The following is a 15,242-nucleotide window of genomic DNA, read 5'->3' as shown; positions in this document are numbered from 1 at the left end:
GGGGGAGCCCTGGGCGTCCGTGCGGCCCTGCAGGGCCTGTGCTGGGTGGTGGGTGCGGCGCCCCTGCTGTCTGCAGGGGGAGGGGAGCGGTGAGACAGATCAGTGGGAGCGTCTACTCTGCTTATGCATAAAGTGGATCTAATCATAGTGCTCACTCCGAGATTGAGGAGTCCGTGAGTCCATGGACTGAGGTGTGTGCTCATCACAGGGCCCAGGAGCCCCCCATCCCCACCCCGGTACCCGGGATAAGCGAAAACTTAGGCCCACACCACAGCCTGGGGTGAGCGTTCCCGAAGCCTTTATCCCTAATTACCAAAGCCTGAGAACTACCCCACCGGCCATGCCCAGCAGAAGGGTAGACCGAGGCCGCCGCCCCCACAATGGAGCAGGAGTGGGCAGTGCACAGGGACTGACCCTGACAAGCCTAAAGGGAAGGAGGCGACCAGACATCGAAGGCCGCCGGAGTGTGAGTGCACCTGCCTGAGCCGTCCAGGGTGGGCACAGCCACCCACAGGAGCTGGTGGGTTAGGGGGTGGGGAGTGACCGCTGATGGAGACAAAGCTTCTTCTGGAGGAGATACAAATATTTTGTAATCAGATGGAGGGGATGGCTGCACAACTCCGTGAAAACACTAAAAACGCTAGAATTAGACTCTTCAATAGAGTGAATTTTGTAGTATGTGGATTGCAGCTTTTTTTTTTTTTTCTTTTTAAGGAACAAACTGTTTACATATGCAACACCTTAGGCAACGCGGTGGAAGCCCATCGCGCAGTATAAGGACCAGCCTGGGGGAGTTGCAGGTGGGTGATCCTGTCTTTATGACTTTCTGGAAAAGGCAGAACTGGGAGCACAGAGCAGCCTCCTGGGGGCAGGGGCTGGTGCAGGGGAGAGCCGGCTGACCAGGGGCAGCAGGCGGCTTCTGGGCTGTGCGCCTACTGTAAATCTTGACAGCATGAGGACTCACAATCGCGTCTGTTTGTTGGGACTTACGGGATTGTACGCCTAAAAGGTATGACTGTACTATTTGTGAATGATACCTCAGTGAACCCAGCGTTCAAAACACGCATGTGAGGTGTTTAGAAAAAACACTCGGCGTGTAGTAGACACAACAGACCACGGCTTGTTACTACAGTTGCGGGGGCCGGGCGTGCAGGTGCAGCCCAGAGCCCGTGCCACTGACGGGGCCTGGATCTGGAGCTTGGAGGCTGGGGCACCTAGAGCACCCGGCGGTACCTCTGCAACACACACACGCAGAAACCATCCAAAAGCATGCACATGGGTATGCATGAATGTGTGTGAGCACACCCAAGCACACGTGTGTACATGCATACAAAACACACATGCATAGAAACACTCGCGTGCCCATGCACATACGACTTTGCAAGTGCGCACACACTTACACATTTGCGCGCACACACGCATGTGTACACCTACACAAAGCCATGCCCATGCACACAGACACAAATACCCACATACAGCCATGCACACCGACACACACGCACATACACCCCGATACGCCCAGAAATATGTGCAGGGGCACACACTAAAGACACGTGGGCTCACGCCTACACACATTCACTCACACTCTCGCAGGCAGGGCAGGGGCCCCAGGCGCCCCATCTGAAGGCTGGGAAGAGGGCATCTGCGCCGGGAAGGAGCCAACTCATGTCTGCGTGTCCCAGATTGGGTCTCTGTGAACTGCGTGTGGGTGTTTTGGGGCCTCCCTCCTCTCTGTCTCCAGGACACAGACAGCCCCCCCCCAAGCCTCCTCCTCCCTGTGCAGTCCCCCACCTTCCTGTCCCCACCCCAGCAGGCAACCGTGGGAATCTCCTGGCTTTGGCTGCAAAAGGATGAGAAGAAAAGGGCCCCCCACCCCCAGACCAAGCATCTGCTTCTCATAGTCTGCCCCTCCCCTCCCCCACTCCACAGTAACGCCCTCCCGTCTCCGGGCCTCAGTTTCCCGGGATATGAAATGAAAAGATCGTTTCTGGGAATATCCAGGAGCCCCTTGGCAAGTCCCCCAGCCTGCACGGCTCTGGCCCTGCCAACTCTGGCTGCATGTTTTCTGGAACCTTCTGCAGACAACACCCTAAGCCCTTAGGAGAACCTCAGATGGTGGGAACTGCAGGCCCCGGGACCACCTAATAACACGGGTGTTTGGGGAGTGGGGCACGAGGCTCACCGTGGCCTGAGGAATCCCTTGAAACTGAGGGGTGGACGCCCGGTGGCCTCGGGAGGGGAGGTCAGGAGCCTGAGGCGGCTGGATGGACAGTGCAGACAGACCGTAGGGAGAGAAGAGGGCTAATCCTGGGCTCAAACCGGCGTGCATACCCGCGAGGCCTGCGTGTGTCCGCATGGCCCTGGTTTCTGCGGTGAATGAATGGAAGCGGACTCCACGGTTTCCTGATCAACCGGCATGGCCATGGCCGGCAAGTGGGAGCTGAACTCATCCCGACTGCGGGTCTGGAATGTCTTACATCTTTTTGTTGCTCCTGGATGTACAGGTCCCCAGTGCATCTAGATGCTCCGTACATAGTTGCAAAGTGACGCTTCCCTTCATCTGGTGGCTCACTCTGCAAATATCCACCGAGCGCCAGCCAGCTGGCACGTGTGACAAGGGAGCCCTGAGTGAATCAGAGAAGTATCTCTGTCCTGCAGAGCCCAAGGGTGAAAACGGATCCCCAGAGCCATTGCTGCGTTCTGTGGCTCTCGTGTCACCTACAAGTGCAGGCTGGTGTGCGTGCACAACCACGCGCCTTTGTATACGGGGCGCAGAGTTAGCACGGGCCTGGCCCACGCACGCAGGCGTGTGTGCACAGGCGCGCATGCGCAGTCTGGGGCCTGGCTCCTCCTTGGCATTGCCTGCCCGCCCCGCCCATCTGCCGAGAGTGCCCGGGGCCAGGTGGGGCCGGGCGCGCCGGAAACCTCTCCCAGCTGCTGTGCCCAGTTTCAGGGAAGCCACCCGCTGGCAGCCTGCCACAGAGCCCGCCTGCCCTTGCACCTGCCCCCTGGGCTTCCAGGAAGGTCCCAGGAGGCCCTGCCTCCAACCCTGCATGACTGAGTCCTCCCCGCAGACCCACACAGTGCAGGGGGGTGTCCAACCCACTTCCTCCCACAGGGTCAGAGCCCCTCGCAGTCAGGGCCAGAAGAGACTCAAACAGCAGAGTTTGGGGTGAACTGAAGCATATACCCCAAGGACGCCTGGAGAGGGTCTCAGCTCTCGGTGGGCGCCGCGAATGCTGCTCTCCCTAAATCCACTGGTGTGGGCGGTCTGCACAGGGAGCATTTGAACTTGGAACAGGTTGCACGCTTGTGATGACCACACAGGGTGCACCCGAACGCAGGTGTGCATGCATTAGGATTTTGTACTCACATGTGGGTACCTGCACAGATGAGAGTATTTGAAAATAGGGGACTTCTTCACAAATGGGTATCCGCGAGCGTGTCTGTGCCTGCACACGGCGGGTTCCTGCACACACCCTGGTGCCACGCACAGTAAGTATTTGCACGCATGAAGACATCCGCTCGCTGTGGGTATTTGTATGCAAACGGGGGTCTGCACACATGGAAATTTTCACGCAGGAGAGGGACTGCATACGGTGGGTCTTGCACACAGTAGGTCCTGCACAGGTGGAAGTCTGTGCGTGCGCGCTGGCACATAGGAGCGAGTCCGCGCACGGTGGGCTGTTCAGTGTTCTGCACACGGTAGGCGCCCCCCCCCGCCCCGGTCAGGGGACTGCACACAGTAGGCCTTGCTGCTCGAGGGTCGGTGGCGGTGCAGCCCGTGCCGCTGAGCACGCACCCGGTCCCTGCGCCGCCACGGCCCGGCTGCCCACTCCCGCGCCCGGCCCGGCAGGTCAGGCGGCTCCAGCCGGGCGTGGGGCGGCCAGCGGGGCAGGGAGGCTATTCCGGGCGCTGGCGCGGTGCCCGGGCCCTGCGCGCCAGGCCGCCCCGGGAAGGCGCCGCTCACAAAAGGAGGGTCTGTGCAGACGCCCCGCCCTCGGCCCGGCCGCCCGCCGCCAGGGACTGGGGGAGGGAGACGCCGCCGGGACGGCCGCCGGCGCAGACCCCCCCCACCCCCACCCCCGGGGCGGCCGCAGACACCGCGCCTGGCGGGCACCAGCGGGAGGCTGACACCGCCGGGCGCGGGAGGGGGTGGGCGGCAAGCGCGGGGGGCTCCCGTGCGCACCGGCAGCGCTCCCAGGGCGCGCACGAAGGGGGCTCTGGAGAGGGTCGGGGCCCCTGACGTGGGGAAACGAGAGGGACAGGCCCCTGCACTTCGCCCACTCGGGGATTTCTCTGGCTCTCGCACACCCGCCTCTGTCTCCAATCATCCAGTTTTAAGTACCGAGGAAGCCGGGACTCCTGCCTGCTGGGTCGGGAGGGGCGTCTGGGGCCAGGGTCAGCGCCCCTCTCCACCCCCAGTGTCTGGCGGGAGGGCGGGGTGGAGGGAAGGCGTGGTCAGGCTTCTCAAGGCCGAGCTTTTTACAAAGCGCTTCCGCGCATTAAATGGTTTCACCTCGCCACGTGGGAGGGCGGTTAGACTTTCCCTTTTATGGATGGGGAAACTGAGTCACGCTCGCTGCGCGCCCCGCGGGTAGACGGGAAGCCGCCGAGAGCCCACTCGAGTCCCGAGCTGCGCGGCTGCCCCCTCCTCCTTCCCCGCGCAGCCGCCCAAGGGGAATTTATGGCGCGCCTGCTGTGTGCGCCGCGGCGCGCACGTCCCCCCACGCGTGCACGCAGGCTTCCGCTCCCACACGTGTGTGCTCACGCACGGGGGGAGAGCAGCCCCGCGTGCACGAGGGTCGTCTGCCGGGCCTGCGCCGCCCCCAGACACCCCTCGTCCCACCCCACCCCAGCCCCAGAGCCTGGGAAAGTCCGGCGCCGGGGAGGAGGGGGTGGGGTGGGAAAGAGGAGGCAGGGACCAGGCAGGGAAGGGGCAGGGAGGGGCTTCTCCGGACGCAGCGTCTGTGCGTCTGTAAGTGTGTCGGCCGCAGGCCCTTGGGGGAGGGGGTGGCACCGGGGCTGTGCTGCAAGCTGGTGGTTCCGGGTCTCCCGAGGCCACCGCCAGGAATCGTGGGTCCCTGGCACACTTGACCTTCACCAGCCCGGACGGGCGGCACTCAGGTCTCTCCGGGTCTGTCATTCCCAGATTGTCCCCTTCCAGCAGATAAAGCCATGCCGTCGGGTCGCCTCCCCACCCTCCAGCGTGCCCAGCCTCCAGTCTGGCGGCACCGCGACCTTGAAAAATCTAGGAGAAAGGCCACGCCCCTTGCCTGGGCTTCTGGGTCAGGAGAGAACCTTTGGGAAGGATGAGGCACCCGGCAGGACACCCCGGGACGGCGGGGACTGTGGGGCTGGTAAATGCAGGCGGTGGTTCCGGAGGGCAGGAGGGACAGGCTAGAGTCCTGCCTGACCCCTGGGAGGAAAGAGGGAAGTATTTCAGAAGCCAGGAAGGCCCCGGCTTCCTTCTGGTGCTTTCCTAGAAGAGGGGTATCATCTCAGCAAGAACACGCCCCCGCCCTCCCCGAGCCATCTTACCTACTGGTGGAAGGAGCCAGAGGGAAGCTGTGCCCATGAAATGCGGGGCACCTTGCTGGGGGAGAACCGCTGTGCAGGGAGGCTACCTGAGTGCCCGTGAGCTCCCCAGCGGTCACCTGGGGCGACTCTCAGCACCCCCAGCCTTGCCGCAGGGCGCCCGCGGGGGAGGCAGGAGGGACCCTAGGACGCATTTGGAGTCTGTGTAAAGAACTCCCCTCCACTCCCTGCTCTGCTGTGAAGACCCGAGAGCCAGCTAAAGAGGGGTGTGTGCCGGCACGTGTGCCCGTGTACACACATCTGTGAACGGGAGACCCGGGTCGCAAGGGTCTGCGTGTGACTGGGAGGACATCCTGGGTATTTCTGTGCAGGGGGCGGGGGTGACGGGGTGAAGTGTGTCCGCTCACAGGAGGTGAAGCCCTGACTCCTGGCACCTGGTAATGGGATCTTATCTGCAGGCAGGTTGTTTGCAGATGGTGGAGGGGGTTCTGAAGGCGGGTCTGACCCCGTACATCTGGCGTCCTCCAAGAAGGTGTCCCTGGGACACGGAGCTGCACATACATGGAGGCGGCCACGAGGATGGGGGCGGAGGGGGGGGACACACCCAAATCCCAGGCACACCTGAGGCCACCTGAAGCAAGAGGCCTGGAAAGATCCTTCCTCAGAGCTGCAGAAGGACGCCGTCAGCTCACATCTGCGGCCTCCAGAAGCAGAAGCCAGGCCGTTTTTGCTGTGGAGCCCCCATGCCCACCCCCGACCCACTGCGTACCAGCCGCCCCAGCACACTCCTGCAGTGGGCTAGCCTGAGGTCCAGAACAATGCATGTGTGTGTGCGTGTGTGGCCATGCCCATCTGCCCGTCTGAGGATCTTAGTGTGTGCTGTTTGCGTGTGCAAGCACACACATGTGCATCTGCACGCACCTGTGGCCATCCGGGGCCACAGCGGAGCACAGACAGTCCCCCAGCCGGCAGCCACATCGGCTGCCTCCCCCAGAGCTCACGCCCTGAGCCCCCTTCTTAGCCTGAGGCAGAGCCATGTGCAGAATCAGCAGCTCCTGCAGTTGGCAGGCGCGGCTGGGTCTAACGGCAAAACCCCAGATGGTCAGGAGTTCTGGGCGCCCACGACTTACAGGACAGACACCTCGTTCATGTAAAAAGACTCCCGTAAACAGTGGCCTACGACTCAGACTCACTCACGTAACAATAGCTGCCTCTTCTGGAAGGCTCCCTGCCGTTCTAAACGCCCCACATACTTGGCTAGCTAAGGCTCACAACAGCCCCAGAGGTGGGCGCTGCTATTAGTGTCCCCATTGCGCAGATAAGGAGACTGAGCCCGCAGGGATGAAGCAAGCTGCCCCGGGCACACAGCCGGCCGCCCCCACAGGGCCTGCTTCCAGCTTCCCTGCCGCGGGCGGTGTCCCTGGTTCCGGCCAGGACCTAGCACCTGGCAGGCCGGCCTGTGTCCCTCAGGAACAAAACAGTCTGTCCCAGAGAAGGAGGTCACCATCAGTGGGTCAATCTCGGCACATAACTCAGGAGTCTTTGTGCGGAGGATTTCCGAAGTGCCAGAGTCCCAAGCAGGGTGACATGTGTCCTTACACACAGGCGGGTGCTGGGAAGTCGGAGGGCTGAGTTGGAGACGGGAGACAGGCTCTCGGGGGTCCTGTGTGGCGAGATTCCCCAAAGATGGGGCATGCAGCGACACGGAAGCAAACAAGGCTGACTCAGCGTCCGCTGGGGGAGGGGTCGCAGGAAGGGCTCAGGACGGAGCGGTCCACGCGCGTGCACGAGGCAGAGCTTGGAGGACAGGTGCGCGAGCAGGGCCTGGGCGGGAGGCGTGGTGCCAAGCCCCAGCGCGTGCTTGATGACGTCCGCACCGTCCCGTGTTCTTGTCTACACAGAAGGGTGCACACGTGGGACAACAGACGTGGGGCAAGCGACCCGAGTTTGACGGTGACACACACACCACGGACGAACCCCCAAATATGCAAAGATCATGCACCGTCGGGAGTGCGGCCCTGTTTCTGTGGGATGTGCCAAACCAGGCAAAGCCACAGAGAAACACAGTGGATTCATGGGTGCCAGGAGCTGGGGGGAGGGGCTGGGGAGGGACCACGCATAAGGACAGAGCTGCTTCTGGAGTGATGGAATGTTCTGGAACTAGACAGGGGTGATAACTGCCGAAATCCATGCAGTGTGCTAAAAAAAAAACACTAAATCACACTGTAAGGGGGTACATTTTATGGTCTGTAAACTATATCTCAATTACATTAAAATAAAAATATAAACAGATATGAAAGCCTAGCTCTGCATCACACAGGCCTTGGCTTGGTCCCTGATCAGACCATCACCCAGCTGTGTGACCCCCGCTCTCTAACCCCAGCTGTGTGACCGCGGGCAAGTGGCTGCACATCTCTGAGCCCTTGTGCTCCCTTCCTGTGAAAAGCAGATGAAGATAGAAGCTATGGGGCAGAGCTGTTTTGAGGAGATAACAGGGCAGAAGCTGGCCTGGCCGTGCCGGCTGTTCTGACACTGATCTCAACCTTGCTGCCGGCTCTGGCCCTCTTCCTCGTAGGCCCCTGCTTGTCCGCAAGTCCAGGGCTATGTTACGTGTTTCAGGACATGCCCCCCAGGCCAGCCCCCTTCTCCAGGCACGGAGGATGCAGGTACTGGCTTGACTCCTACAAACTGTTAAGGCCCCGGGGCCAGAGATGACATCTGTGTTTACACAGCTATCAACATGCATGTAACCCGGGCCCCGGTCCACTGGGCGGGTGTGCGAACACACGCAAACTGTCTTGTGGACGCGGGGCTCAGAGAAACTAAGTGACTTGCCCAAGGGGGTGGCGTGAAGCCGGACCTGCAGCCTCAGGCCCAGGAGTGCCTGGGTGGGGCCCAGCAGGTGACAGCGTGTCTGGGCTCTGGGGTCTGGAGAGCTGGGTGCACGCGTAGCCACATGGGGGGGGGGTGCGTGTGTGCGTGTCTCAGGGCCACGGGTATAGGCATGGACAGAGGTGAGTGCGGGTACCCTGAGGTGAACCTGCACCCCATCCCCTGGGTCTGCCTGCACCTTCCTGCTGATGTCGTGGCATCTCTCGTCTCCCTGGCCCCCAGCGGTGGGAGCCCAGGGGTCACCGGCAGAGGTGACCTGGGCAGCTTCTCTTTGGTGTGAATTGTGCAGGAGAGGTGTCCTGGGGACGGCGCCATCCGTGTCCTCACCCTCAGCCTGCATTTTCCCCAGGGGCTGACTAGCCTGTCAGTGACAACTGAAGACAGTGGCCAGTCTGTGGCTCCGCCTCGCTGGGCCTCGTCTCTTCTGGAAACTGGACTCCGTGCTCCTGTTAAAGCACCCCCACCACCACCACCACAGCAGCAGGGGCAGGAGCGGGCCAACCGCTGCCTCCACCCTGCGCTTGCACAGGGCAGTGCCCAGAGAGCTGGGGTCTGACTCCCAGGCCTTGGGTTCATCTCTCTCTCCCAGTCCTGGGAGGTCACACCCCTTCCGGGTTTCATTCTTCACCTGCAAAGGAAAGGAACCAAATATCTGAAGTTGAAGTCAAACCCAGAGTGGGAAAAGGAGAGGCACTCGAGCCTGAGACAGAAGCAAACATCGGCCATTCCGTGCCTACCGCGCTCCCCGGTTCCGTTCACAAGCAAAACTGTCCTGCCCCTTCCTTGCACTGAGTTCCGAAAATATTGCTTGAAAATCATCCTCAGTTTGCTGAGTTTGGAGCACCCGCTTTCTCAGATTCTGCGTGCAAGCCTCGCCTCCTCTCAGCTCTGGTAACTCACAGGGCGGAGTACGGAGATGATTCTAGAAGGGTACGGGGCGTGGGAATAGTGCTGGGACAGCAGCCGTAATGGCCAATCCTTCTGTGTTCCACGTGGGAAAACCTAATCTTAAAAATATGAAGCTTGTCAACAGTCTAGGAGGTAGCCAGCATTCTTCCCCCAATTTTCGGGCAGTGGGACGGAGGCACAGAGAAGTTAGGGGACCAGCCAAACGTTACACAGCTGGGGTCCCCCCCATGCCTTGTGTGTCCTTGGGACACACAAGGAGCTGGAGTCTTCCCCTACTGGACAGAGGACCTACAGACGTCACAAGCCCCTCTGGATGGCCAGAATCAAGATAAGGACAGAGAGGTCACACACACACACACACACACACAGCGGAGCCACTACCTCGGGGGTAAGCCTGCCCCCAGAGGAGCCAAGGCAACACCCAAAGCTGACCCTTGTCCTGGCTCGTCCTTCCCCATTAAGCCCCTCCCCCTGGGGTGGGGAGGGTCCCTTCAGCCTCTGCCGTCCTCCCCAGGTTCCCTCCCGCCAGGGCTCTGTCTCAGGGATTCCAGCTCCCCATCTCCCCTCACCCCTTCGCGGAGTCCCCAGCTCCCTCCTCACCTCCCCCTTTCCCACCCCTCGGCGCTCCTTCCTCCTCCGTCCCCTCCCCACCCCCTACCGGGGTCCTTTCTGAGACCCCAGTCCCCCCGGTTCCTCCACACCTTGCACCCCAACACCCCAAACCCTCTCCTCTTCAAACTACCCCCTCCACCCCTGAGGGTTCTGGCCCCTGCCTCTACTAAGCATCTCCCCTCGCCCTGACCTCTGGGGGATCCCTTCCGCCGCTCCCCGCCGCGGGTCTCCATCTCGGGGTCTCCTTCCCCCTTCGGGGATCCCGTCTCCCCACTTCGTCTCTCCCCTTACTCGCACCCCCCAGGAGGAATCCCCCCCCCCTCCTTCTGGGACTTCCCCCTCCACCTCTGCACGCCCCCCCCATCCTCCCCGGCGGGGCTCTCCCCAGCCCCGTGACTCCCGGGGGACCGCCGGGGTTTTCCTCCCGCGCCCACGTAGGGCTCCGTGGAAAGGTTGCGGCCTGCAGCGCAGCCCGCCCCGTCCCCCTCCTAGCAGGGCGCAGGGACACGCTGCCGCCCAGACGCCGCAAGCCCACCCCGCAGACCTGGGGCGGGAAGACTGAGGCGGGGTGGGGCGGGCAGGCGCGAGCCCCGGCTCCCAGCCCCGGGGGCAGGGGAGTCACCGCGCCTGCAGCTTCGGGAGAACCGGGAGGTGGCGGGTCCTGGCCCTTGGCCGGACAGTTTCGGTTTAGAGGCAAAGCACAGCCCCGGGGCCAAGCCCAGCTGGGCTGGGAGCATGACTTCCGCGGGTTTTTTGCTTGTTGATCTTAGTTTGGGGAAAGAAAAACTTTTTTTCCTGTAGTGCAGTGAGGAAGCCTGTCCCGGGAGGGGGAACGCATGGGTGCGGTGGAAGGCCCCTCCCTGGGGGTTGTCCGGAGGAGCCCTCCCTGCAAGCCCAGCCCTGCCAGGGCCGCTGCGAGCCCTGAGCCCGCCGCTGTCCAGGTGCCCCCCTGACCTCTCCGGACCTGGGGCTGGCGGTGGCTGGGGGGGGTGCTGCAGCCTGCTTCCCAGGGTGCGTCTCTCTAGGCCCGGAGCTTGGGGCCGGCTCCAGCACAGCCCGAAACAGCTGCAGCACAGCAGCCAGGTTTCGTAATAAACCGGTCTTTTAATTGCTATGGGGCAGGAGGAGGGAGGATTAAAAAAAAAAAAAAAAAAAAAAAAGAGGCCAAGGTTTGTTGGCGAGGTTGGCGCCGGCTGCAGAGAGAAGAGGTACTGTTTCTGCAGCGGAGCCGGGCTGCTAGCAGCGACTTAGGTAACACTTCCTGGTGAGCCTGCGGAGGCTTGGGGGGCAGTGCTGCTGGGGCGCAAGGGGGGGCGGCGCAGAGGTCCTAGCCTCAGAGGTGGCAAAAACACAAGAACCCAGAAGCTTTAGAAGTTTATTACAAGGTCACTGTAGAAGTAAAAATATATGTATCTGTAAGCTTTCGAGCTCTCTCAGTGGTTCAAGTAACAAGTGCAAGTAACAAAATAGATGGTCCTCCACGTTTGCCAACTGGGAGTTCATGGGTACAGAGCAAGGTCAGCCCCAGCTCCCAAGTCCCCAAGTCTCGTCCTGGCAAGGGCGCAGACCCTCGCGCCCGCGAGTCCCATGCAGATGGCAGCGCCGGTCTCAAGACGGGTGGGGACGTCGGTCTCCCTCCACCCCGAGTGTGGGGTCCGGGCCCTCCACTGTGGGGGAGGCCGCGGCTCCCCCACTCCAACTGCTCTGTCGCAGAGCCTGAGCTCCAGCTTCCCCTCTCCTGCTGGCCCGGGTCCCCCTCTTCTGTCTCGCGGGGGCCCCAGCGGGTGCTGCTCCTGGCTCACCGCCCTGGGGGCGGCTGCGTGCTCCCCTCTTCTCCGATGATTCTGCCCCCACGGTCGCACAGGTTGGGTTGTTTTGGGGGGTTGTTCTGGGGGGGAGGGGTCAAATATTTATTTTATTTTTGGTTTTGGTAGCAACCCAGCAGGTTCCGATGCCGGGATGGGTCTCAGCGCTCCTGGAGGGAGATGTAGGGAACCCACTGGTTGTTGCCTCGGCTCTCTTCGCAGTAACTGGCGACCTCCACCAGGCCGTGGCTTTTCCAGGCATCTGTGTGAGGGTTCTGCGGCGGGGGGAAAGAAGGGGTTCAGTGGGAGCCCCAGGAGTGGGCAGGGAGCCTCCCTCTCCCAGGGCCCCTCTGGGGAAAACAGGCCAGCTCAAAATAGCTCCCCTAGAAGGAGGGCCGGCCAGGGCTGCCCACGGGACGTTCCGAGCGTGGCTGAGCGCTGAGCTGGGGCGAGGCTGGCGGCTCAACTTTGTTGACAAACAGACCCCAGGTGCCCGGGCAGGGTGGGGCACGTCCCAGGCCCAACTCACCGTGACCAGGAGGCAGTGCAGGTCTCGGGGCTCGGTGGTGCCCTGGGTCTCCGCTGGCTCGCCCAGCAGCTGGGCCAGACGCTGCATGCCTGAGACCCGGACGATGTTAATGTCGTTGTCACAGCAGAAGGACTGGATGAGCGTGAAGTGGATCTGCAGGGCGATGTCATCCTCCTCCTCCTCATCAATGGCCAGAAGGCACAGGACCACACTGTCAGGGTCCCTAAGGGGGCCAGAGGAAGGAGATGGGTCAGCTGGGGGCTGAGGAAAGGCCACTGAGGGCAAGGGAGTTTCGAAAAGCAAAGAGAAACCAAGGTGCCGAAGGGATCGCATGTGCATGCAGGGGGGAGGCGAGGTGGGAAGACGCACGTTTTGAGATATCTGGGGAGAAGCGCAGGAGCAAATATGGTGGTGGACACTTGCAAACGTCGCAGTCAGGATACTGCAACCCACCTCCCAAAGCAAGCACAGAGGCCCTCGCTCCACAGCGGGACGCGTGGGGGAAATCCTAGCCCTGCGCGAGAGGGGTGCAGCGGGGGGGGTGGGGGTGCAGAGCGGAGGGGGTCCCCACCCGCGCCCAGTCCGGGGACGGTGTGTGACTCACACATTCATCAACTTGGCTGACTCGTACACCCCCACGGTGAGGCGGTCCTGGCACTGCGCGGCCACCAGCAGCTCCTCCACCGCGGCGCTCACGGTCTGCATCCTGGGGTCAGGAGAGAAGGAGGGTCAGCGCTCCGCCGGGCCGGCCACCGATCGATCGGGACCCCGCCCGGCCCGGCTGACCTCAGGGGGCCACAGCCCGGGCTACTTACTTCTGCGCCGCGTTGTCGCACGCCACGAGCTCTTCCAACGTCATGTTGCAGTTATAATCCACAGTGGAAAACAGCCCAGACAGTCCCGAGCGAGAAAACGCAAAACCCGAGGCCGCAAAGCCCAAACCCTTCCCACGGAGCCCGCGCGCTCGTTCGAGACCTTCGGAAGGCAGCGAAATCCTCCCCCAGAGAAGGGGGCGAAAAAGGCAAAATCCTCAGCAAGAGTAATCCGCACCGCTGCGAGGAAGCGGATCGCGTCCGCGGCTTCGGCGATCTGAGCCCGCGGCCGCAGGCGCGGACGTTTATAGACTCGCGGCCAGAGGCGTGGCCTCGGCGGCGCGTCCGCCCCTCCTATTGGCGAGCCAACAAAGGCGAGGGAAAGGCCCGCTGCGGTTGGCCGACGCGGGCAGGGGGCGGAGCGCCGCGCAGGGGGGGCGCCCACGTGGGGGCGAGAGCCGGGAGGAGGGCGCGGGGAGGGGCGGCGGGGAGCGTGAGTGCCAGAAAAGAAAAAAAAAGCAGAAGTTTTCCTCCTGATTTCCCGGCAGTTGCACCGCGTTTCGGGGCGCGCGCGGGATTTCCAGCGCGCAAGGCCGGCGCAGACTCTCGGGGTGGGGGGTGGCCTGGAATCCCCTCCTGGTCCCGGGAGAGTCCCCGGCCCGCGCCTTTCCCAAGTTCTGCTGAGGGCCTGCAGGAGGAGGGGGCCCAGTTTGCAGTCCGATCCCTCCCAGGCGGTGTGTGTGCGGGGGAGGGGGTGGCTGACTGCGGGGACCCCAAACGCTGAGTGACTTAACCTCTCCCGGACCCTGTGTCCCAACCTAATGGCCCCGCGACGCCGGCCTCCCCGGTTTGGAGGGAGCGTTAAGTGCAGTAAGAGGTACACAGTGATCGATAGACGGCGGCCGTCGCAGGAGGCCGCTTGGAGGCCCCCCCAAGACTGCGAGCTGCGCAGGCGGCCTCTGTGTCACCTGCCCCAGGAGAATGCGTCCCGGCTGCATGGAGTTGCAGGAAGCATGACATAAAATGAGGGGTACACAGTAAGCGTTCAATAAATGTCAGCCGGCGGTAGCGGCCGCAGCCACGAGGTCCGCAGAAGTAAGGGCTGCACAGCCCCAGGCACTCTAGGGACCAGACGGTCGCCCCCTCCTCACCCCCCGCGAGTTTCAGGGTGGAGCGCGCGTGGGAGGCGCAGGTGGCGGGGCCGCGGCCCGCCCCGCGCCCCCTGGCGGCGACTCGCGCTTCACGCTCCGACCGGCCTCCGCACCTGACGGCGCAGAGACGCCGGCGGCCGAGGAAGCCCGGGCCGGACAGTGCGTGCTTGCGGGGCGCGCGGCCACATGGCGTCCGCGGGCAGGGACGGTGGCCGCTCTGACTCCTCCTTCCGGATGGACGCTGGTATACACCGAGCGCGGACCGCGCACCGGGCTCCCGGCATCGTGGTTCATTTCTTTGTCGAAGACCCAAGAAGCAGGGTCCATACTTATCTGCATTAGACGAAAGGGGTAACTGAGGCTTGCGGAGACCACCACGCCCCCAAGCCACTGGCCATTGGTGTTGAAGCCACACGTGTGCGACAAGCACGGCCGCACTCAGGGGCTGCCGCCGGCCTCCCGGTCTCCCGAGGAAGGCAGTTCACGAGCCTGGCTGGCAGGCCAGCGTGGGATGGCCTCCCACGGGCGATCGGGGGCTCCCGGCTGACTCACAGCTGCGTCCCCTCCCCCGCCAGCCTGGGGTCTGGCCTCAGCCCGGCGGCTCGGTTCCCCCGACTCCCGGGCCCGCGGTCCGGCTGACGCATCGCGCCGCCTCCGCGCCGCCCACCGTGGGGGCGCGAAATGTCCCGGGAGCTGAGAGGCGTTCTGGCGCCACCTGGTGACCACATCGGTCTTTGCGCCCGACGCGCCGGAAGGGACGGACGGGGGAGGGGGTGGGGGAGGAGAGGAGAGGGAGAGGAATCAGGACTGGAGTGACAGTTACAGCATTTTGGATACACAGTATCTTACACGTGCAACACATGACTTCACAGACGTCGTGAAGTCGAGTCACAGACCCGACTACCGCTCGGGTGCGCCTGGCTTACCTCTTACTGCGGTAGAATTCATTGTGATCGTTTGTAAACGTGCCATTCAGCGGCGATCAGACCGTCAT

The 15,242-nt window shown here is 62.8% G+C and overlaps 1 protein-coding gene across 1 annotated transcript; it reads right to left on the bottom strand.

Moving 5' to 3' along the window:
* Nucleotides 1–11,312: 11,312 nt before the first annotated feature.
* Nucleotides 11,313–13,388, bottom strand: GADD45B (growth arrest and DNA damage inducible beta). The gene is made up of 4 exons (XM_059159366.1): nt 13,101–13,388; nt 12,890–12,991; nt 12,286–12,508; nt 11,313–12,031 (listed from the first exon to the last, which is right to left on the bottom strand). The coding sequence occupies exons 1-4, from the start codon at nt 13,142–13,144 to the stop codon at nt 11,918–11,920; spliced, it is 483 nt and encodes a 160-aa protein (XP_059015349.1). The 5' UTR covers nt 13,145–13,388; the 3' UTR covers nt 11,313–11,917.
* Between the last annotated feature and the right edge of the window lie 1,854 nt (nt 13,389–15,242).

Source organism: Mustela lutreola, chromosome 2 (assembly GCF_030435805.1).
Source record: "Mustela lutreola isolate mMusLut2 chromosome 2, mMusLut2.pri, whole genome shotgun sequence".
Classification (NCBI taxonomy): domain Eukaryota; kingdom Metazoa; phylum Chordata; class Mammalia; order Carnivora; family Mustelidae; genus Mustela; species Mustela lutreola.
This window is presented reverse-complemented; position numbering and strand designations above follow the sequence as displayed.

Coding starts and splice junctions, on each gene's coding strand:
- GADD45B (XM_059159366.1), bottom strand. CDS start 13,144: ATGACGTTGGAAGAGCTCGTGGCGTGCGACAACGCGGCGCAGAA. Junction 12,992..13,100: donor TGCGACAACGCGGCGCAGAA/GTAAGTAGCCCG, acceptor TCCTGACCCCAG/GATGCAGACCGTGAGCGCCG. Junction 12,032..12,285: donor TGCACTGCCTCCTGGTCACG/GTGAGTTGGGCC, acceptor CCCCCGCCGCAG/AACCCTCACACAGATGCCTG.